The sequence below is a fragment of the Coregonus lavaretus genome, assembly GCF_964263955.1.
Source record: "Coregonus lavaretus genome assembly, chromosome: 10".
Taxonomy (NCBI): Eukaryota; Metazoa; Chordata; class Actinopteri; order Salmoniformes; family Salmonidae; genus Coregonus; species Coregonus lavaretus.
This window is the reverse complement of record NC_139997.1, coordinates 26,680,810-26,705,677: the sequence shown is the minus strand read 5'-3', so window position 1 is coordinate 26,705,677 and position 24,868 is coordinate 26,680,810. Positions and strand designations below refer to the sequence as shown.

Below are 24,868 nucleotides of genomic sequence, written 5' to 3'. Positions count from 1 at the left end.
TCAAACAGTCACACTCCAAACTCCACTATGGCCAAGACCAAAGAGCTGTCAAAGGACACCAGAAACAAAATTGTAGACCTGCACCAGGCTGGGAAGACTGAATCTGCAATAGGTAAGCAGCTTGGTTTGAAGAAATCAACTGTGGGAGCAATTATTAGGAAATGGAAGACATACAAGACCACTGATAATCTCCCTCGATCTGGGGCTCCACGCAAGATCTCACCCCGTGGGGTCAAAATGATCACAAGAACGGTGAGCAAAAATCCCAGAACCACACGGGGATACCTAGTGAATGACCTGCAGAGAGCTGGGACCAAAGTAACAAAGCCTACCATCAGTAACACACTACGCCGCCAGGGACTCAAATCCTGCAGTGTCAGACGTGTCCCCCTGCTTAAGCCAGTACATGTCCAGGCCCGTCTGAAGTTTGCTAGAGTGCATTTGGATGATCCAGAAGAGGATTGGGAGAATGTCATATGGTCAGATGAAACCAAAATAGAACCTTTTGGTAAAAACTCAACTCGTCGTGTTTGGAGGACAAAGAATGCTGAGTTGCATCCAAAGAACACCATACCTACTGTGAAGCATGGGGGTGGAAACATCATGCTTTGGGGCTGTTTTTCTGCAAAGGGACCAGGACGACTGATCCGTGTAAAGGAAAGAATGAATGGGGCCATGTATCGTGAGATTTTGAGTGAAAACCTCCTTCCATCAGCAAGGGCATTGAAGATGAAACGTGGCTGGGTCTTTCAGCATGACAATGATCCCAAACACACCGCCCGGCCAACGAAGGAGTGGCTTCGTAAGAAGCATTTCAAGGTCCTGGAGTGGCCTAGCCAGTCTCCAGATCTCAACCCCATAGAAAATCTTTGGAGGGAGTTGAAAGTCCGTGTTGCCCAGCGACAGCCCCAAAACATCACTGCTCTAGAGGAGATCTGCATGGAGGAATGGGCCAAAATACCAGCAACAGTGTGTGAAAACCTTGTGAAGACTTACAGAAAACATTTGACCTGTGTCATTGCCAACAAAGGGTATATAACAAAGTATTGAGAAACTTTTGTTATTGACCAAATACTTATTTTCCACCATAATTTGCAAATAAATTCATTAAAAATCCTACAATGTGATTTTCTGGAGAAAAAAAATCTCATTTTGTCTGTCATAGTTGACGTGTACCTATGATGAAAATTACTGGCCTCTCTCATCTTTTTAAGTGGGAGAACTTGCACAATTGGTGGCTGACTAAATACTTTTTCCCCCACTGTATGTCTGCTTCAGAGGGACAAGAGAGAGCCATGAGAAAATCTGTTTTGATCAGCCATGGAAAAAACAAATGGGCTCCCTATTTAAAAAGAAGATAGAGAACAAGCTATGAAGGACAAATACTGGAGTTTTGGTGCAGGTACAGCAAACTAGCGCACAATTATATTGCGATATGGTCAAAATGACACGATATATCTTCAAAAGTAATGTCCCGATATACACTACCAGTCAAAAGTTTTAGAATACCCCCATTTTTCCAGTTTTTATTTAAATTTAAGATGTTCAAGTCCAGTGAAAAACCTGAAATGGTACAAAGGTAAGTGGTAAACTGCCAGAGGTAAAGAAATATATAAAAAGTTTAGGTTACCAAAAACTGAAAAATAATGTACATCTCAGAGTTATACATTTTTTTATTTTTCAGGGAACAAGTAATGGGTTAACAACTTACAGCTGTTCTGCAGCAATGTGTCAGAACGCTGCGTGTGGATGTGGTGCAGGGAATCAAGCGCAGGAACCAGGGTGTTCGTCAACAGACTTTAGTATATCCAAAAACAGGAATGAGTCGCCAACCCAACCGGGTGGCACGAACAATTACGCACAACAACAACAGTGCGAAATACAAGAAAAAGCGCACGCAGTGCGAACTCTCAAATACAACGTTATGAGAGAGGAAACTCCTCAATGGCAACAGCTGACAAATAATAATCACACATAACACCTGACCCAACACACGATAACTAAATAGGAAACAAAATCAAAGACTAACAAGGGACAGGTGTACAACCAGACAAAACCAAACAAACATGAAACATCGAACGGTGGTAGCTAGTACTCCGGGGACGACGACCGCCGAAGCCTGCCCGAACAAGGAGAAGGAGCAGCCTCGGCCGAAACCGTGACAGTACCCCCCCCTTGACGCGCGGCTCCAGCCGTGCGCCGATCCCGGCCTCGGGGACGACCAGGACGACGCGGAGCAGGGCGCGTAGGATGACCCCGATGGAACTCGGTCAGCAGGGACAGGTCTAATATGTCCCTCCTCGGCACCCAGCACCGCTCCTCCGGGCCGTACCCCTCCCACTCCACGAGATATTGGAGACCCCCCATCCGGCGTCTCGAATCAAGGATGGACCTCACAGTGTACGCCGGAGCCCCCTCGATGTCCAACGGGGGCGGAGGAATCTCCTCTATCTCATAATCCTGGAGTGGACCAGCTACCACCGGCCTGAGGAGAGACACATGAAACGAGGGGTTAATATTCCTGTACTCAATAGGCAGTTCTAACCTGTAACACACCTCGTTCAACCTCCTCAGGACTTTAAATGGCCCCACAAACCGCCGACCCAGCTTCCGGCAGGGCAGGCGGAGGGGCAGGTTTCTGGTCGAGAGCCAGACTCGATCTCCAGGTGCGTACACAGGCCCCTCACTGCGGTGGAGATCGGCGCTCGTCTTATGCCGACGGATGGCCCGCTGCAGGTGAACGTGGGCAGCGTTCCACGTCTCCTCCGAGCGCCGCACCCACTCATCCACCGCAGGGGCCTCGATCTGGCTCTCGTGCCAAGGTGCCAGAACCGGCTGGTACCCTAACACACACTGGAAAGGGGTTAGTTGGGTGGAGGAGTGGCGGAGAGAGTTCTGCGCCATCTCGGCCCACGGAACGTATCTCGCCCACTCCTCCGGCCGGTCCTGGCAATAAGACCTCAGAAACCTCCCCACATCCTGGTTGACACGTTCAACCTGCCCATTACTCTCCGGGCGGTAACCCGAGGTAAGGCTCACCGAAACCCCCAACCGTTCCATAAACGCTCTCCACACTCTGGAGGTGAACTGGGGGCCTCGATCAGACACTATATCCTCGGGTACCCCGTAATGCCGGAAGACATGGGTAAACAGAGCCTCAACGGTCTGTAGGGCAGTAGGTAGACCCGGCATGGGTAGGAGACGACAGGCCTTCGAGAACCGATCCACAACGACCAGGATGGTAGTATTCCCCTGTGAGAGGGGAAGGTCTGTAACAAAATCCACCGAGAGGTGGGACCAGGGTCGTTGTGGAACGGGCAGGGGTTGTAGCTTACCCCTGGGCAAATGTCTGGGCGCCTTACACTGGGCACACACCGAACAGGAGGAGACATAAATCCTCACATCCCTGGCTAACGTTGGCCACCAGTACTTAGTGCTAAGGCAGTGAACTGTCCGGCCGATACCTGGATGTCCAGAGGAGGGGGACGTATGAGCCCAATAAATGAGGCGATCGCGTACCTCGAGCGGAACGTACGTCCGACCCACAGGACACTGGGGAGGACTTGGGTCGGTGCGTAACGCCCGCTCGATCTCGGCATCGACCTCCCATACCACCGGTGCAACCAGACAAGACTTCGGTAGTATGGGAGTGGGCTCAACGGACCTCTCCTCCGTGTCATATCGCCGAGACAGGGCATCTGCCTTCCCGTTCTGGGACCCAGGGATGTAAGTGATTTTAAACACAAACCGGGCTAGAAACATAGTCCAGCGGGCCTGGCGAGGATTCAGTCTCCTAGCTGCCCGGATGTATTCCAGGTTACGGTGGTCAGTTAGAATGAGGAAAGGGTGTTGAGCCCCCTCAAGCCAATGCCTCCACACCTTTAGGGCCTGTACCACGGCTAACAGCTCCCTGTCCCCTACGTCATAATTCCGCTCCGCCGGACTGAGCTTCTTAGAATAAAAAGCACAGGGGCGGAGTTTAGGTGGTGTGCCAGACCGTTGTGAGAGAACGGCCCCAATACCAGCCTCGGACGCGTCAACCTCTACCTGGAACGGTAAAGCGGGATCCGGATGCGCCAACACCGGCGCTGAGGTAAACAGGTCCTTCAGTCTCCCAAAAGCCCTGTCCGCCTCAGCTGACCACTGCAAGCGCACCGGACCCCCCTTCAACAGAGACGTAATGGGAGCTGCCACCTGTCCAAAACCCCGGATAAACCTCCGGTAATAATTCGCAAAGCCCAAGAACTGTTGCACCTCTTTCACAGTGGTTGGGGTTTGCCAATTACGCACAGCTGACACCCGGTCAACCTCCATCTTCACCCCTGACGCAGACAATTGATAACCCAAAAAGGAGACCGACTTCTGAAAGAACAGACATTTCTCTGCCTTGACATATAGGTCATGCTCCAACAGCCTCCTCAACACTCGGCGCACCAGGGCTACATGCTCAGCTCGGGTAGAACTGTACACCAGAATATCGTCTATGTACACGACTACTCCCTGCCCCTGCATGTCCCGGAAAATCTCATCTACAAAGGATTGGAAGACTGAGGGAGCATTCATTAACCCATATGGCATGACGAGATACTCGTAATGACCGGAGGTCGTGCTAAATGCTGTCTTCCATTCATCGCCCTCTCTAATGCGCACCAAGTTATATGCGCTCCTAAGATCCAATTTTGTGAAGAACTGAGCACCGTGTAATGACTCCGTCATAGTCGCAATCAGAGGAAGTGGATAGCTGTACTTCACTGTAATCTGATTGAGACCGCGGTAATCAATACACGGGCGCAGACCTCCATCTTTTTTCTTCACAAAAAAGAAGCTTGAGGAAGCGGGTGAAGTGGAGGCCCGTATGTATCCCTGTCTCAGAGACTCGGCGATGTAAGTTTCCATTGCCTTCCTCTCCTCTTGGGACAAGGGATACACATGGCTCCGCGGGAGGGCTGCTCCTGACTGGAGATCTATCGCACAATCCCCCTGTCTATGAGGCGGCAGCTGCGCCGCCCTAGTCTTACTGAACACCAGTTTCAAATCCTCATACTCAGGGGGAATCTGCAGTGCTGGCATTAAATTCGGACTCTCCACCGAGGTCGCCCCTATGGAAACACCCAGACACAGCCCCACACACTGAGCAGACCACCCTGTAAGAGCTTTCTCTCGCCACGAAATAGTAGGGTCATGGGTAATTAACCAGGGAAGCCCCAGTACCACCGGATACGCAGGAGAGTCAATCAGATAGAGCTGAATCGTCTCCTCATGACCCCCCTGCGTCACCATCTTAAGAGGCGCTGTGACCTCCCTAATCAACCCAGATCCTAACGGACGGCTATCTAGGGCATGTACAGGGAAAGGCTTATCAACGGGACGGAGGGGAATCCCTAACTTTACACAGAACTGGCGATCTACAAAATTCCCAGCTGCGCCTGAATCTACCAGCGCCTTATGCTGGGAACGAGGTGCAACCTGTGGAAAACAAACAGGCAAGGTTAGGTGAACGACAGAAAGCTCTGGGTAAGTAGGGCGCCTACTCACCTGGGAGGACTCCCCAATGCCTGGCCTGACCTCACCTCCACCAGGAGACCCTCCCCAACACCTAGCCGCGGTGTGCCCTCCACGGCCACAGTTGGTGCAGGGAACGGCCCCCCTCGGGTTCCTACTCCTCCGTTCCCTAGCGCCAGCACCTCCGAGCTCCATAGGGCTCGGCTCGGAGGTGCTGGAAGGTGGAATGGGCAACCCCCACCCGGGACGTCCACGGGTAGCGAGCAGGGTGTCCAGCCGAATGGCCATGTCGACCAGCTGGTCAAACGACAACGTGGTATCCCTGCACGCCAACTCTCTCTGGACGTCCTCCCGGAGGCTGCAGCGGAAGTGGTCTATGAGGGCCCGCTCATTCCACCCTGCATCTGCCGCTAGAGTCCGGAACTCCAACGCAAAAGCCTGTGCGCTCCTCATCCCCTGTCGGAGGTAGAACAGACGCTCCCCCGCCGCCTTCCCCTCCGGTGGATGGTCAAACACGGCACGGAAGCGGCGGGAGAACTCCGCATAGGTAACAGTAGCGGCATCTATTCTCCTCCATTCGGCGTTGGCCCACTCCAACGCCTTGCCGGTGAGACAGGAGATGAGGGCGGAGACGCTCTCGTGTCCCGAGGGAGCCGGGTGTTCGGTGGCGAGGTAGAGCTCCACTTGCAGCAAGAACCCTTGACACCCGGCAGCGGAGCCGTCGTACGCCCTCGGGAGGGAGAGCCGAATCCCGCTGGGTTCCGGAAGGGGGACAGGAGGACTGACCGATGGGGATGGTCCGGTAGGTGGGGGCGTGGGTACCCCGCTGGTCTCCCATCGGTGGAGAGTGTTCATCACCTGATCCAGGGCGTGACCGATCTGGTTGATCCTGTCCTCCTGCCCACGAAGACGGTCTTCCATAATGTCCGTTGGCGCGGCTGCTCCTGCTGATTCCATAGTGTGATGTGTGATTCTGTCAGAACGCTGCGTGTGGATGTGGTGCAGGGAATCAAGCGCAGGAACCAGGGTGTTCGTCAACAGACTTTAGTATATCCAAAAACAGGAATGAGTCGCCAACCCAACCGGGTGGCACGAACAATTACGCACAACAACAACAGTGCGAAATACAAGAAAAAGCGCACGCAGTGCGAACTCTCAAATACAACGTTATGAGAGAGGAAACTCCTCAATGGCAACAGCTGACAAATAATAATCACACATAACACCTGACCCAACACACGATAACTAAATAGGAAACAAAATCAAAGACTAACAAGGGACAGGTGTACAACCAGACAAAACCAAACAAACATGAAACATCGAACGGTGGTAGCTAGTACTCCGGGGACGACGACCGCCGAAGCCTGCCCGAACAAGGAGAAGGAGCAGCCTCGGCCGAAACCGTGACACAATGGAAGTAAATTAAGCCTTGAAAGTTGATGCTAACAATTCCTACAGGTGTCCCAACTTTTGTTAATTACTTACAGTGAGGGAAAAAAGTATTTGATCCCCTGCTGATTTTGTACGTTTGCCCACTGACAAAGACATGATTAGTCTATAATTTTAATGGTAGGTTTATTTGAACAGTGAAAGACAGAATAACAATAATAACATCCAGAAAAACACATGTCAAAAATGCTATAAATTGATTTGCATTTTAATGAGGGAAATAAGTATTTGACCCCTCTGCAAAACATGACTTAGTACTTGGTTGAAAAACCCTTGTTGGCAATCAGAGGTCAGACGTTTCTTGTAGTTGGCCACCAGGTTTGCAAACATCTCAGGAGGGATTTTGTTCCATTCCTCTTTGCAGATCTTCTCCAAGTCATTAAGGTTTCGAGGCTGACGTTTGGCAACTCGAACCTTCAGCTCCCTCCACATATTTTCTATGGGATTAAGGTCTGGAGACTGGCTAGGCCACTCCAGGACCTTAATGTGCTTCTTCTTGAGCCACTCCTTTGTTGCCTTGGCCGTGTGTTTTGGGTCCTGTCCCCTTAGCAGAAAAACACCCCCAAAGCATAATGTTTCCACCTCCATGTTTGTCGGTGGGGATGGTGTTCTTGGGGTCATAGGCAGCATTCCTCCTCCTCCAAACACAGCGAGTTGAGTTGATGCCAAAGAGCTCGATTTTGGTCTCATCTGACCACAACACCCAGTTCTCCTCTGAATCATTCAGATGTTCATTGGCAAACTTCAGAAGGCCCTGTATATGTGCTTTCTTGAGCAGGGGGACCTTGCGGGCGCTGCAGGATTTTAGTCCTTCACGGCGTAGGGTGTTACCAATTGTTTTCTTGGTGACTATGGTCCCAGCTGCCTTAAGATCATTGACAAGATCCTCCCGTGTAGTTCTGGGCTGATTCCTCACCGTTCTCATGATCATTGCAACTCCACGAGGTGAGATCTTGCATGGAGCCCAAGGCCGAGGGAGATTGACAGTTATTTTGTGTTTCTTCCATTTGCGAATAATCGCACCAACTGTTGTCATCTTCTCACCAAGCTGTTTGGCGATGGTCTTGTAGCCCATTCCAGCCTTGTGTAGGTCTACAATCTTGTCCCTGACATCCTTGGAGAGCTCTTTGGTCTTGGCCATGGTGGAGAGTTTGGAATCTGATTGATTGATTGCTTCTGTGGACAGGTGTCTTTTATACAGGTAACAAGCTGACATTAGGAGCACTCCCTTTAAGAGTGTGCTCCTAATCTCAGCTTGTTACCTGTATAAAAGACACCTGGGAGCCAGAAATCTTTCTGATTGAGAGGGGGTCAAATACTTACTTCCCTCATTAAAATGCAAATCAATTTATAACATTTTTGACATGCGTTTTTCTGGATTTTGTTGTTGTTATTCTGTCTCTCACTGTTCAAATAAACCTACCATTAAAATTATAGACTGATCATGTCTTTGTCAGTGGGCAAACTTACAAAATCAGCAGGGGATCAAATACTTTTTTCCCTCACTGTACAAACCCTGTCTGTATAAAAGCAGTGTTGGAACAGACTGTTACTACACCCGCTTAAGCATTATTTGGACAGTGTTGTACTGCAGGAAGTAGTATATTGCTATCATAATGGTGAGAAAAAGGCAATTAACAAAGGAAGACAGACAGACCATTATAACCCTTAAAAGTGTAGGTCTTTCCTTTAGAGAAATTGCAAAGAAAGCCAAAGTGTCAGTGAGTAGTTTCCTACACCATCAAAAGGCACTTGGAAACTGGAGGAAACTCTGTCAGGATGAGGTCTGGCAGACCAAAAGCCACAACAGAATCAGAAGACAAGTTTCTGAGAGTCAACAGCTTGCGTGATAGGCAGCTCACATGACAACAGCTTCAAGTACAGCTTAACACTGGTCGAAGTAAGGAAGTCTCAGTTTCAACTATGAAGAGAAGACTTGGAGCTGCAGGTTTGACAGGTGGAGTGGCAGTAAGAAAGCCATTGCTAAGATGGCAAAATAAGAAAAAGAGGCTTGCCTGGGCCATGAAGCACCGCCAGTGGACTACTGAAGACTGGAAGAAGGTCTGTTTGTTTGGTACTGAAGACTGTTTGGTTCATCACGCAGGGTTTTTGTACGCCGTCGAGTAGGCGAAAGGATGGTTCCTCAGTGTGTGACACCAACTGTCAAACATGGAGGAGGAAGCGTGATGGTCTGGGGCTCTTTTGCTGGATCCAGAGTCGGCGACTTGCACAGAGTGAGTGGCACCCTGAACCAAAACGGCTACCACAGCATTTTGTAGCACCATGCAATACCATCTGTTGTACGCCTAGTTGATCAGGGGTTCCTACAGCAAGATAATGACCCAGAACACACCTCAGAACTACCTTAGAAGAAAAGAACAAGACGGTAGGCTTCAAATCATGGAATGGCCAGAACAGTCTTCAGACTTTACCCGCATCCAGCTGGTTTGGGATGAACTGGGCAGAAGGGTGAAAGCAAAGCAACCTACAAGTGCAATACATTTGTGGGAACTTCTGCAACAGTGTTGGGAAGAACTTTCTGAACAATATTTGAGTTCCATTGTAGAAAGAATGCCACGAGTGTGTTCGGCTATTATGTCTGCAAAAGGTGGCTACTTTGATGAGTCAAAAATGTAGATTACATTTTGTTAAACAAAAAAATTCCATGATTTATTTTTTGTCTCCAATTGTTGATTTGTTCTATGCTTTAATTTCAGAGTACATTAAGACATTAAAACTGTGTGAATTTCAATAAAAACTGGAAAAATTGAGGTGTTTTTGACCTGTAGTGTAGAAGTGTCCTTTTTTCACCCGCATCAGCTACTTTTTTAATGTGCACTGCACCTTGACTGCCACGGTTTACTGAACAATTGAAATACCTCATTAACCTAAAGCTACAATTTTCATACAACTACATTCAGCTCCTTCATACTATAACCAAGACACTACCCAGCAAACATGCCCACATTGGTATGTTTTCACCCTTGTAGGAAAGGTTATTTTTACAGGGCAATTTGTGCAAACTATACACATTTCATCTGCCCTCATACTGTCCTAGGTGATAAAACATTTTATTTGGAGAGGAATGTATGGCGCTACACAGTTATTGAGCTTGATCCATTAGCAAGTGGTCCTTGTAAACCTTCATTTAAACAAACCATATATGTAAGTGACTGTATAACCGTGAACAGACTACAGTCCTATACAGCACGTTCCCATCATGAGAAAGGCTTACTACCCCAGACTATCCCCCCACACACAATCCTTCCAACATATATCCATGCAAGGCTGTCCAGCTCGCGGCCGTAAATAAATGGCCCATTTGTTTATTAAATGGATTTCACACAATTACATTTACATTTTAGTCATTTAGCAGACGCTCTTATCCAGAGCTACTTACAGTTAGTGAGTGCATACATTTTTCATACTGGCCCCCCGTGGGAATCGAACCCACAACCCTGGCATTGCAAGCCCCATGCTCTACCAACTGAGCTACAGGAGGCCTAACACAATCAATTTATCTAATGAATGGCAGTTAGGGCAGCAATTTGGTTTTATGTATCGCCAGTGCCAGACATTAAAATCTTTAGCGGCTCCCTGTTGAAGCTGACAAATTTCAGCCCCCGAGGCCGAAGGTAACATCATAGAGGGTTGATTGTGTAGGATTTGGCGGTATCCAGATTTTCATACCATCATACCGTTTCTGTACCATACCGGGGTATATGGTATTACCGAATGTGCACACAAGGGGCGTTATTTCAAAAATATATATAAATATATTGACGCACAAAACAATTTAGGCAACAGGGATCTTGATCCAGGAGGGGATTGAATGTCTCTGCTGTAACCAAGAAGCTTGATCTTGACATCTAGCAAGTTAGCAAACCAAATGCATAGCTGTAGCCCTGAGCTGGATATAATTTATTTGATACATCTTAGATTTCTTATAGTTATATTTAACTTATAGTTAGTTATAAGCAGTGGCGTAGCACGCACCCCCCCAAAAAAATATAATTTACCGTCGGTATTTCGAAATACCCCGGTATACCTGTATAAACGGTATATCGTCCAAGCCTAGTGTCAAGCCATCTACAGCTGGCAACTGTGAAGAAAGAAATGTCCAGGGAAATTATGGTGGTACCGTGGGGACCATTTGTGCTGCTCTGATATGGAAGAGACACAATAATGACCCAAACCTTTTTTGAGTGCGTAGCTGGTGGCTTCATGCAAATTGAGTCATTCCCATTGACTATGCTCAGGCAGAGGTTAGAGTGGGGAGGTGGGCTGTGCAGACTGTCATCAATTATTCACTCCCCCAATACTAGGCTAGACAGGTTTTTCCACCTGCTCCCTGTGGCTGGGGGTACAGTTTCCACCTGCTCCCTGTGGCTGGGGGTACAGTTTCCACCTGCTCCCTGTGGCTGGGGGTACAGTTTCCACCTGCTCCCTGTGGCTGGGGGTACAGTTTCCACCTGCTCCCTGTGGCTGGGGGTACAGTTTCCACCTGCTCCCTGTGGCTGGGGGTACAGTTTCCACCTGCTCCCTGTGGCTGGGGGTACAGATTCCACCTGCTCCCTGTGGCTGGGGGTACAGTTTCCACCTGCTCCCTGTGGCTGGGGGTACAGTTTCCACCTGCTCCCTGTGGCTGGGGGTACAGTTTCCACCTGCTCCCTGTGGCTGGGGGTACAGTTTCCACCTGCTCCCTGTGGCTGGGGGTACAGTTTCCACCTGCTCCCTGTGGCTGGGGGTACAGTTTCCACCTGCTCCCTGTGGCTGGGGGTACAGTTTCCACCTGCTCCCTGTGGCTGGGGGTACAGATTCCACCTGCTCCCTGTGGCTGGGGGTACAGTTTCCACCTGCTCCCTGTGGCTGGGGGTACAGTTTCCACCTGCTCCCTGTGGCTGGGGGTACAGTTTCCACCTGCTCCCTGTGGCTGGGGGTACAGTTTCCACCTGCTCCCTGTGGCTGGGGGTACAGTTTCCACCTGCTCCCTGTGGCTGGGGGTACAGTTTCCACCTGCTCCCTGTGGCTGGGGGTACAGTTTCCACCTGCTCCCTGTGGCTGGGGGTACAGTTTCCACCTGCTCCCTGTGGCTGGGGGTACAGTTTCCACCTGCTCCCTGTGGCTGGGGGTACAGTTTCCACCTGCTCCCTGTGGCTGGGGGTACAGTTTCCACCTGCTCCCTGTGGCTGGGGGTACAGTTGACAGTCAGACTGATTATAGTCATTCTAGGGCTGTTCCAGTGGAAGTGTTACTGGATATACCATTTTGGCCCATGTAAAATAAACTCTCTCGCAATGAAATTATCAACACAACTGTGTCAAATTTCATGGCAAAGCATTACAAGTCAATTTGAAACCCCCTTTTACATGTGGGGCTGTGTTTACACTGTTCCCAGGGGTTGGGAATCCTTTTGTTAGACTTCCTGTCATCTTCTGATACCTGTTTTATTTGTGGGCCTCTGCTTCACAGGACCTCCTGGAGAAGTTCATGGAGGGGAACGTGCCCTTGGAGGGGTTCCTGGACTCCTTCCAAAGCTCCAGGAAGAGCTACCACATCCGCCGTGTTCAGGCCGAGAAAATCCAGGAGCTCAGCCGAGTCAAACAGAATTCCAGCAAACCCAAAAAGCCAGAGGAGCGAGAGGACAAGGCGCTGGAGGTAAAGAGGGACGAGCACCCTGAAACCCAGCGGCCCAACGGCTTCGTGGCCCAGGGCCCACCCCGGGTCTTCCAGCTCCGCTACGGCCTCACCCCCGCCATCCTGCTGCCCCACTTCCCCCTGCCAACCTCCTCACCCTCTGCCCCGTCCCACGCCAGTCTACCTCCACTGGACTCCCAGCCAGGCCAGACCCACATCCTGAGCCCAAGTGCCCTGCTCTCTGGACATGGGCACCCTGTGAACCTACGGGTCATTGGACAATTACCCGGCGGCTGGCCAACCAGACCGGTGCGGTTACAGCAGCTCTATAGGCCCGCCCCTCATCAGCCTGAGCCTCTATAACAATAACTGAGGCATGGGCCCTGGAGGTCTCTAGACATGGAACCAAACAGTGGCTACCAGACTCATGGACGCAAAGATGGCCTTTGAAGACTTTGTGGAATTGATCTGACACATACGTTCGCCATCCATGACACAAAATGTAAACATACCTAAAAAGGAAGAGAACCGGAAGCCATAAAGCATGGAGTAAGTGTAGTTGAAAGCAAGCAAGTGAATGAAGGAGCAAGAGGGTGTGGTTTTCATAGTTTTTTTCTTTGAATGTTACACTGTCAGGGCGTCACAGGGTTGTGAAGCACAGCAATCATATGGAAATGTCTCAGATGGACTAGTGTCTCCGGTTTGTCATAAAGGACCCCATTGTCCATTAATCAGACTGAGAACTTCTATGAAATGGCCTGGTGTCGTTTTGCTGATGATCAATAAAGTCCAAATCATGGTGTTTATTATTAACCTAAATCCCTGTCGTTACTTGTTTCATAGTTCGGTCCAAGCGATGCAGTCATAATTATACAGTTTTGGAACCATTTCCAAGCCATCTTCCTGATGCGCAAACACAAGACATCACAACACAAAGATTAACAAAGAACACTGAATATGTGGCAGTGTTTATGCAGCTTCCCCTTTCAAATGCACATTTAGAGCACATGGTCTAATATTTATTTATCCGGCCAGGAGATATACACTGGCAACATGACTGACTGCTCAGGCTTTTCACATTTTTTATTGTCACATGGATTTTTTTATGATGAATAATATCGCTAAGAGTGGATATGGGTGAACAGTAACATTGTTATCTTTGGACCGGCTCCCAAATAGGGCTACATTTTCTAAAGGGTCACCAGGTTTCTCAGCTGAAGTTGATTACCGTCACAAATAAACCTTGAAGAACGACAAACTCTGCGTTTGTTATTTCACAAACACAAACAAGGCATTCACATCGGCGAATGGTTGACTTATTTATGGAAATCCTATTTTAAATGCCCAGCTTCAAAGGCTTTTGTTTACTCTGATAAATGAGGCTGTTTTTCTTTCAGGGCTTCCTGAATGTTTTTATTTCTCCTCCGAACTGAGTAGAAGAGCGTGTAAATGTAATCTCTGTGAGAAAGTCAGCCTTCTGCAGGAAGCACATACTTTTATGATTTAATATGAAACCATTTCTTGCCTCTTTAATTTCCTTACTACCAGTCCAGCATAGAAGTGCACTTTGGGGTAAATAGTATAATAGGTCATTATAATGTCCTGGTTTTGTGCTTCAAATCGATGGGGCGCAACATTTTCAGCAATAAAATCAATTTCTCTCAATTATGTGATTACCATTATATTAATTGTGAGAGAACTACTATCACAGCAGCCTGACAAGGTCCATTACATCAGTGGGCACAGGAATCTCCATGTGACAAGTCAGGCTTCCAACCAAACGAAACACATTGTTTAGCTCTCAGGGTCAACCTAAGGACATGGTGGACGAACGACCCTGTAGCACAGCTGGCTAAAAGGTGAGTGTGAACTTTAGAGCCCTCTCCATATTATTATAAGAGACCCGTGCCAGGGCATGCCAAAGAGAACAACCATGACTGGAAGGATTGTAGTCACAAACAAGCAAGTTTTTCCCTATGTCCTAATTTTTTTCATGGCAGTAAGATTGTACAGAGTTCATGTGTGACCTAAGGGACTAGAATAAGAAGATTTTAATTAGCCCACATTAATTGTATACCAGGACTTTCAGCTCATGTTGGCGCATTTAAGTAACTCTTGTTTTAACACTTTTGCAACAGCGTGGTCTACTGTCACTTTCCAGGTAAGGTTACAGTAAGTATCAACCATAGCCACTGGAGAGGGATTTCAATTATAACCCAGATATTACACCTAATGATAATAAACAGAAGCTATCATAGAACATCTTTATGAAGGGGAATGGTGTGTTATATCAATGTGGGGTTTCCCTTCTGTTTCAGGATCACATCTAAAGCTTTTTACATTTTGTCCAGTACAGTATCTTTCTCTTCCCTCATCAAGGTAACTGAATACACCTGCAGCTTTCCTGTAAATGGAGGGGAATGTGAATTGGGCTACATTACAACAAATCCAATGTGGTGATGACTCACTCAGACAAAAACAATACTATTGACATGAAAAGACCATAGCTTTTCATGTCAGTGGATTGTGGTTGCAAGTGTCTAGAGTATGTCAAAAAGTATTAGTATGTATTCCATTGAAAATTCAAGACAATTTCCCCTTTCTGCCTGTTCTCAGTATGAACGCATGTGGCATCTAAAATATGAATATTAAGAGAAAGAGCCCCAGGGCAGGCCTCTCCGAATAAGATCATGGAGTCTCATTAGGAGTCTCAATTCGCTGGCCGCGACCGGGAGACCCATGGGGCGGCGCACAATTGGCCCAGCGTCGTCCAGGGTAGGGGAGGGAATGGCCGGCAGGGATGTAGCTCAGTTGGTAGAGCATGGCGTTTGCAACGCCAGGGTTGTGGGTTCGATAAAATAATGTATGTGCTAACTGTAAGTCGCTCTGGATAAGAGCGTCTGCTAAATGACTAAAATGTAAAATGTAAATTAGGGAAATGTCCATTTGTATGGATGTCTGGACACTGAACTGCCAGTGACCTGATTGCATGAGGAGGAGAAAAAACAGTGTCCCCGTTGTGTGTGGCAAAACATATGACATTTTAAGTCATTTAGCAGACGTTCTAATCCAGAGCGACATATAGGAGCAATTTACACGCTACATGCCTAATTTGCTACAATACATCACTTACTATGAATTCATTGATCTCATTATTTCAACCTGGCCTAAATTATCATTTACATTTACATTTTAGTCATTTAGCAGACGCTCTTATCCAGAGCGACTTACAGTTATTATCAAAGTAGAAACACACACAATGTTTAACCTATGTCGTAAATTAAAGATGTTGGCCTTATTTATATTCCCTGTAGGCGATGCGGCCGGCCCCTCCCTCCCCATGGGTCATCTGGAGTCTCATCAGCCTCCTGTGCTCTCTCATCTGCCTAACAGGCCCAAGGGGCAAAACCGTGGCCGTGGCTGGACAGAGGGGGCATAGCTGGACAATGGGTAATGGCACAGTGATTGGGTGGGCCTTCAATCTCCTTGAAGCTTAAATCCAGTTATAATCCTATGCATTCACACCAAGAAAATCATCAGCCATATTTAATGGTTGAAAGATACATTTAATCTATGAAAGCAGATTTGCCTTTTCCCTATGCATGGAGATTTAAGTCAGGTGAAAGTCTGATGTTTAATTGAGGCAGAAATGTTAAAATATGAATTTTCCCTTCCAACTATTCACAGTATGGGATCGGGTGAAAACGTGTGTGCAGTTGAGTGTATGCGTTGCTCATTAGCCCTATCAAAATGTTGTGGGCTGTGATGTTCCGCCTAGACATTTATCCGCCTTTGGTCTTTTAGCAGCGTCTATCTGGTGCATGATCTGGGTTAGAACTGAATTTGAGGAGAGGAAAGCGGCTGCACCGATCAATGTCAAATTCATGGGGGCCGTATCAAATTTATGTACGTCCCTGCGCCCCCAAGACATCGGGCTTTAGTACAGCATATACAGTACATCTCACTCAGTCTACCTCTCTCTGGCTGATGTTTTCTGGCTTGTTAATGCCTAACCCTCCATCCATTCAGATTCATTTTTCTCCCATCTGCATGTTTTAAACATCACAGCGCGAGTGTGCTACATATTACGTAACTGGCACATCCTTGCTTACATTAAAATGCTGTGAGCGTAATGGGGAAAATTCAATCATAGAGACTAGAGCTCACACAATTCCTCCAGAAAATGCCATGCAGGGCGAGTGGCATGAACTAAAAAGTCCAGTGCCCTCCCTAGAGAGAAACTTGTTGGGAGGTTGGGGGGAGAGTAGGTTACAGAGTAGGGGGTGACTTGTGAGTGCAGTGTCTGCTTTAGCCAGGGAGCTGTTGTGAGAGCTGCCACAGCCTATTAAGACATGGCCTGGCATTAATGAAGAGAGTCTGCGAGCGCTTTCACAAACCAGTTCAGACAGGATTTACTGGGAGAAACCATCCTGTTGCTTCTGGACCTCCCACAACCTGTTTAGCCCGCATGCATGCTCAAACGCAGGCATGAACAAACACATTCACTCAGTAAGTGTGTATGGTGTACAGTGAGGGAAAAAAGTTTTTGATCCCCTGCTGATTTTGTATGTTTTCCCATTGACAAAGACATGATCAGTCTATAATTTTAATGGTAGGTATATTTGAACAGTGAGAGACAGAATAACAACAAAAAAATCCAGAAAAACTAATGTCAAAAATGTTATAAATTGATTTGCATTTTAATGAGGGAAATAAGTATTTGACCCCTCTGCAAAACATGACTTAGTACTTGGTGGCAAAACCCTTGTTGGCAATCACAGAGGTCAGACGTTTCTTGTAGTTGGCCACCAGGTTTGCACAAATCTCAGGAGGGATTTTGTCCCACTCCTCTATGCAGATCTTCTCCAAGTCATTAAGGTTTCGAGGCTGACGTTTGGCAACTCTGGCTAGGCCACAACAACTGGCTAGGCCACTCCAGGACCTTAATGTGCTTCTTCTTGAGCCACTCCTTTGTTGCCTTGGCCGTGTGTTTTGGGTCATTGTCATGCTGGAATACCCATCCATGACCCATTTTCAATGCCCTGGCTGAGGGAAGGAGGTTCTCACCCAAGATTTGACGGTACATGGCCCCGTCCATCGTCCCTTTGATGCAGTGAAGTTGTCCTGTCCCCTTAGCAGAAAAACACCCCCAAAGCATAATGTTTCCACCTGGGGGTGGTGTTCTTGGGGTCATAGGCAGCATTCCTCCTCCTCCAAACACGGCGAGTTGAGTTGATGCCAAAGAGCTCGATTTTGGTCTCAACTGACCAAAACACTTTCACCCAGTTCTCCTCTGAATCATTCAGATGTTCATTGGCAAACTTCAGACGGGCCTGTATATGTGCTTTCTTGAGCAGGGGGACCTTGCGGGCGCTGCAGGATTTCAGTCCTTCACGGCGTAGTGTGTTATCAATTGTTTTCTTGGTGACTATGGTCCCAGCTGCCTTGAGATCATTGACAAGATCCTACCGTGTAGTTCTGGGCTGATTCCTCACCGTTCTCATGATCATTGCAACTCCACGAAGTGAGATCTTGCATGGAGCCCCAGGCCAAGGGAGATTGACAGTTATTTTGTGTTTGTTGTCACCTTCTCACTGGAATGGGTCTTGTAGCCCATTCCAGCCTTGTGTAGGTCTACAATCTTGTCCCTGACATCCCTGGAGAGCTCTTTGGTATTTGCCATGGTGGAGAGTTTGGAATCTGATTGATTGATTGCTTCTGTGGACAAGTGTCTTTTATACGGGTAACAAGCTGAGATTAGGAGCACTCCCTTTAAGAGTGTGCTCCTAATCTCAGCTCGTTACCTGTATAAAAGACACCTGGGAGCCAGAAATCTTTCTGATTGAGAGGGGGTCAAATACTTATTTCCCTCATTAAAATGCAAATCAATTTATAACATTTTTGACATGCGTTTTTCTGTATTTTTTTGTTGTTATTCTGTCTCTCACTGTTCAAATAAACCTACCATTAAAATTATAGACCGATCATTTGTTTGTCAGTGGGCAAACGTACAAAATCAGCAGGGGATCAAATACTTTTTTCCCTCACTGTACATGTGCCTATGGGGAGTTCAATTGTGTTTATATCTGCCTGGATGACTGCTCATAAACATATTCTCCCAATGACTGCATGGCCAGGCACGACTCCAACACCATCATTAAATTTGCCGACGACACAACAGCACTAGGCCTGATCACCGACAACGATGAGACAGCCTATAGGGAGGTCAGAGACCTGGCCATGTGGTGCCAGGATAACCACCTCTCCCTCAACGTGATCAAGACAAAGGAGATGATTGTGGACTACAGGAAAAGGAGGACCGAGCACGCCCCCATTCTCATCGATGGGGCTGTAGTGGAGCAGGTTGAGAGCTTCAAGTTCCTTGGTGTCCACTTCACCAACAAACTATCATGGTCCAAACACACCAAGACAGTTGTGAAGAGGGCACGACAAAGTCTATTCTCAGGAGACTGAAAAGATTTGGCATGGGTCCTCAGATCCTCAAAAAGTTATACAGCTGCACCATCGAGAGCATCCTGACTGCTTGCATCACTGCCTGGTATGGCAACTGCTCGGCCAACAACCGCAAGGCACTACAGAGGGTAGTGCGTACGGCCCAGTACATCACTGGGGCCAAGCTTCCTGCCATCCAGGACCTCTATAACAGGCGGTGTCAGAGGAAGGCCCTAAAAATGGTCAAAGACTCCAGCCACCCTAGTCATAGACTGTTCTCTCTGCTACCGCACGGCAAGCGGTACCGGAGCGCCAAGTCTAGGTCCAAAAGGCTTCTTAACAGCTTCTACCCCCAAGCCATAAGACTCCTGAACAGCTAATCAAATGGCTACCTGGACTTTTGCATTGTCCCCACCCCCACCCACCCCCTCTTTTACGCTGCTGCTACTCTCTGTTTATTATCTACAGTTGAAGTTGGAAGGTTACATACACCTTAGCCAAATACATTTAAACTCAGTTTTTCACAATTCCTGACATTTAATCCTAGTAAAAATTCCATGTTTTAGGTCAGTTAGGATCACCACTTTATTTTAAGAATGTGAAATGTCAGAATAATAGTAGAGAGAATTATTTATTTCAGCTTTTATTTCTTTCATCACATTCCCAGTGGCTCGGAAGTTTACATACACTCAATTAGTATTTGGTAGCATTGCCTTTAAATTGTTTAACTTGGGTCAAACGTTTTGGGTAGCCTTCCATAAGCTTCCCACAATAAGTTGAAAATTCCTCCTGACAGAGCTGGTGTAACTGAGTCAGGTTTGTAGGCCTCCTTGCTTGCACACGCTTTTTCAGTTCTTCCCACACATTTTCTATAGGATTGAGTTCAGGGCTTTGTGATGGCCACTCCAATACCTTCGCTTTGTTGTCCTTAAGTCATTTTTCCACAACTTTGGAAGTATGCTTGGGGTCATTGTCCATTTGGAAGACCCATTTGCGCCCAAGCTTTAACTTCCTGACTGATGTCTTGAGATGTTGCTTCAATATATCCACATCATTTTCCTTCCTTATGATGCCATCTATTTTGTGAAGTGCACCAGTTCCTCCTTCAGCAATGCACCCCCACAGCATGATGCTGCCACCCCCGTGCTTCACGGTTGGGATGGTGTTCTTCGGCTTGCAAGCCACCCCCCCTTTTCCTCCAAACATAACGACGGTCATTATGGACAGTTATATTTTTGTTTCATCAGACCAGAGGACATTTCTCCAAAAAGTACGATTTTTGTCCCCATGTGCAGTTGCAAACCATAGTCTGGCTTTTTTATGGCGGTTTTGGAGCAGTGGCTTCTTCCTTGCTGAGCGGCCTTTCAGGTTGTGTCAATATAGGACACGTTTTACTGTGGATATAGATACTTTTGTACCTGTTTCCTCCAACATCTACTGTAGCTTTCCTAGTCAGACTCAGACATCAACATCATGCACATTGCTCAGTATAGAGCAAACTAACCTCACTTATCCATACCAAAGCCGACACACAATCAATGGTCTGGTCTCTGTTATGACAAACATATCAACTAATGCAAAATGCTCTGAATGGTCAAAGCCACAGTGTTAGAGAAAATGCTGTTTCAAATAGGCTTACTACTTTCAGTCCCACAGAGGAAGGCAATTACAGAAGGCAAATAAGATACACACTCAAAATGCATCAACTCATAGCATTTTAATGAATTAGACTGGATAATTCCTCCCTCTGCACATCCAAATCAAATCACATTTTATTTGTCACATACGCCGAATACAACAGGGTTTAGACCTCACAGTGAAATGAAACTCCTGAGTGGCGCAGGGATTGTTGTTCTGGGATTGATTTGCACTTTTCGCACCAAAGTACGTTCATCTCTAGGAGACAGAACGCGTCTCCTTCCTAAGTGATATGACAGCTGCATGGCCCCATGGTGTTTATACTTGCGTACTATTGTTTGTACAGATGAACGTGGTACCTTCAGGCGTTTGGAAATTGCTCCCAAGGATGAACCAGACCTGTGGAGGTCTACAAAAAAAAATTCGGAGGTCTTGGCTGATTTATTTTTATTTTCCCATGATGTCAAGCAAAGAGGCACTGAGTTTGAAGATAGGCCTTGAAAAACATCCACAGGTACACCTCCAATTGACTCAAATGATGTCAATTAGCCTATCAGAAGCTTCTAAAGCCATGACATCATTTTCTGGAATTTTCCAAGCTGTTTAAAGGCACAGTCAACTTAGTGTATGTAAACTTCTGACCTCTGGAATTGTGATACAGTGAATTATCTGTCTGTAAACAATTGTTGGAAAATGACTTGTATCATGCACAAAGTAGATGTCCTAACCGACTTGCCAAAACTATAGTTTGTTAACAAGAAATGTGTGGAGTGGTTGAAAAACTAGTTTTAATGACTCCAACCTAAGTGTATGTAAACTTCCGACTTCAACTGTATGCATAGTCACTTTAACTACCTACATGTACATATTACCTCAATTACCTCGACTAACCTGTGCCCCCGCACATTGACTCTGTACCGGTACCCCCTGTATATAGCCTCGCTAGTTATTTTACTGCTGCTCTTTAATTATTTTATTGTTTTTAATTTTACTTATCTATTTTTTACTGAACTTATTTTTGCTAAGACTGCATTGTTGGTTAAGGGCTTGTAAGTAAGCATTTTTTTTTATTATTTTTTTAGTCATTTAGCAGACACTCTTATCCAGAGCGACTTACAGTTAGTGAATACATTTTTTTTTTTATATACTGGCCCCCCGTGGGAATCGAACCCACAACCCTGGCGTTGCAAACGCCATGCTCTATCAACTGAGCTACATCCCTGCCGGCCATTCCCTCCCCTCCCCTACCCTGGGCCAATTGTGCGCCGCCCATGAGTCTCCCAGTCGCGGCCGGCTGCGACAGAGCCTGGATTCGAACCAGGATCTAGTGGCACAGTTAGCACTGCGATGCAGTGCCTTAGACCACTGCGCCACTCAGGAGTTTCATTTCACTGTGAGGTCTAAACCCTGTTGTATTCGGCGTATGTGACAAATAAAATGTGATTTGATTTGGATGTGCAGAGGGAGGAATTATCCAGTCTAATTCATTAAAATGCTATGAGTTGATGCATTTTGAGTGTGTATCTTATTTGCCTTCTGTAATTGCCTTCCTCTGTGGGACTGAAATTAGTAAGCCTATTTGAAACAGCATTTTCTCTAACACTGTGGCTTTGACCATTCAGAGCATTTTGCATTAGTTGATATGTTTGTCATAACAGAGACCAGACCATTGATTGTGTGTCGGCTTTGGTATGGATAAGTGAGGTTAGTTTGCTCTATACTGAGCAATGTGCATGATGTTGATGTCTGAGTCTGACTAGGAAAGCTACAGTAAATTCCCCCCAAAATATATATATATATATATAATGAAAAGAAATGGAGTTATATGCATATTCTTTATTTTTCTGAAGGTTAGGGCCAGGGACATCACTAGACATTCAGAACATCCGGGGATCAGCCCCGAAGACCTGGGACGGGGGGAGATTTGATCCCTGCGTGACCGAAATGAAGCACCCCACATTTTGCAGAAACATAACGCTATATTGCATATCTCACTACTTTCTTCCATGCGTTGTGCTCTCCTGATGCCTAATAATTAACACTTCTTAATATTATTCAATGGATTGTGGTCAGTAAATCCATGGAATATGGTGTCAATAATATTTAAAAATATATATATTACAATCTAAAGTTTAGCATGGACTACTTCCTCTGGCTTGAGAGGAATATGCCATGTTTGTCTTGTTTGGGCCTCCCATCGCTCTATGTTCTCCTGTGTTCTCTCTCTGTTCGGTCTGCTCCTCTCTCGCTCCCTCTCTTCCTTGCTGTCTGAAGTTCTGCTCTCCTGGATCTCCTATACTGTTACAGAGATGGCATAGTATCAGTGCCATAGCAATATGGAGTATTCTGAACAGACAAACACACACACTATGAACAACAGGCAAATAATGTTTAACTGAATTGAGCTAAAGGTAAAATCTGGGATCATTTCTGTTCCTTAATGATATCAGCAGTTCACTCAATCTTAACCTGATTAACGTTCAACTGTCTTACACTTCACTAACCACAATACCTGTGTTCTCTGTCGCTTTAGCAACAAAATCGAAATGCGTGCAACCATGGGGCAAAACAGACGAGGTTGGCTTAGATTGTTTTACACGTATGCTATATTTCGTCTCCAATGTTTATTGAAAAATAAATACATTTGCACACTGACCACTTATGGTTTGAAATACATCGTTAAAGTTGTTGGTTAGCTAGCTAGCGAATTGTAGCCATAGTTGCATTGACATAAAAGCTGTCAAAACAAGACATGGTATCAATAACATGATGAAACAAGCCACTTATGATTCACACACACAGTGTCACTCCAGAATCACAACAGGCTGACTTATGCCCCATGCAATGGAAGCGCGCACATCGTTTTCGTAACGTTGTCAGCCTACCCATCTATGTAGCTAGAGATGCTAAATAATTGTATTGTATACACACAATCTATTAACTTACTCCTGCAAACACAACAACCATCTCTGCATCTTCAATTCCATATGTCAATCTTCTATAAATTTGAAAAAAATTTAACAGCTATTAAGCTTTTTTTTTTCAACAGATAACGTAACGTTAACTAGCTAATTGAGTTGACGTTACCAAAAGTTACTAACCGTCATGTTAGCCTTAAGTTAGCTAGCTATCTTTATTAGTAACTTTTAGCATATTAGGACAGTACTTGATTAGACAGTAATTGGTTAGCTAGTGATACTTTGTCGGGTGGTGAACTGAGCTCCAGCAGTTGGATTCAGTGTCCAGATAGCCAATCAATAACGGTACTGTCAAAACCCTGCTCATAAAATTTGCTAGGTTGCTAATGAAGTAGCATTACTAGCGAGACTGGGTAGTCCCTCACGTTAGTTAGTTAGCTTAACGTTATCTGTCAGTGCAGCTTTTGAGTCAACATGTTGAAATGTAAGACACTCGAATCTGGCTTACTGTGAGGTCAATAACTCTGAATAACATCATCATGGGCTAACAAAATGTGCTATAGTAATAGCAAGCTAACAAAGTTTACCTCCAGTTCTCCTTCTCATCTTTGCGCTCTCTCCCTCAGAGCATGTACAGTCGCCCGCGCGCGCCGAAATAGTTTTTTTTGGGACGAATCAAAAAGGGCTGTTCTTACACACAACACACCGTGGAGTGCCTGGATACAGCCCTTAGCCGTGGTATATTGGTCACACACCACAAACCCCCGAGGTGCCTTATTGCTATTATAAACTGGTTATCAACGTAATTAGAGCAGTAAAAATAAATGTTTTGGCATACCCCTGTTATACAGTCTGATATAACACGACTGTCAGCCAATCAGCAGTCAGGGCTCGAAACACCTAGTTTATAAATATCATTAATTATAAGTCAAAACATGGTAGTAGCAAATGCAGATCGATCCTATAAACTAGAGGGAGGAGTGCCCCCTACTGGCATATAATGAACTCTGCATTACAACTCTCCCAAGGAGGTGCTGGGCCTTCTTTAGAATAACATTCTGCAAGGTAAATCCATTACCTTCATTTGAAAGAACATCGTTATTTGTGTTTTTCTACGAGTGCTTGCCTAATATACCAAGAGTAAAACAATAACCTCACCAATTTAGCTCATACTCATTTATCATTTCCAGCAATGCACCCCCTTATCCCTCAGTATGCAGCCCCAGTACGCTAGGTGGAGCTAAACCTTTAACTTACAAATCAATGTAGAA

The 24,868-nt window shown here is 46.4% G+C and overlaps 1 protein-coding gene across 1 annotated transcript in view; it reads left to right on the top strand.

The window, feature by feature from the left end:
* The window catches only part of LOC311136175 (vacuolar protein sorting-associated protein 37D-like), a 42,031-nt gene extending 28,188 nt beyond the window's left edge, over positions 1-13,843 (top strand). Inside the window, exon 4 of the mRNA XM_084170270.1 lies at positions 12,424-13,843. Within this exon, the coding sequence (XP_084026396.1) occupies positions 12,424-12,951 (528 nt within the window). The 3' untranslated portion in view covers positions 12,952-13,843. The remainder of the gene's footprint in view (positions 1-12,423) is intronic.
* Positions 13,844-24,868: the final 11,025 nt, after the last annotated feature.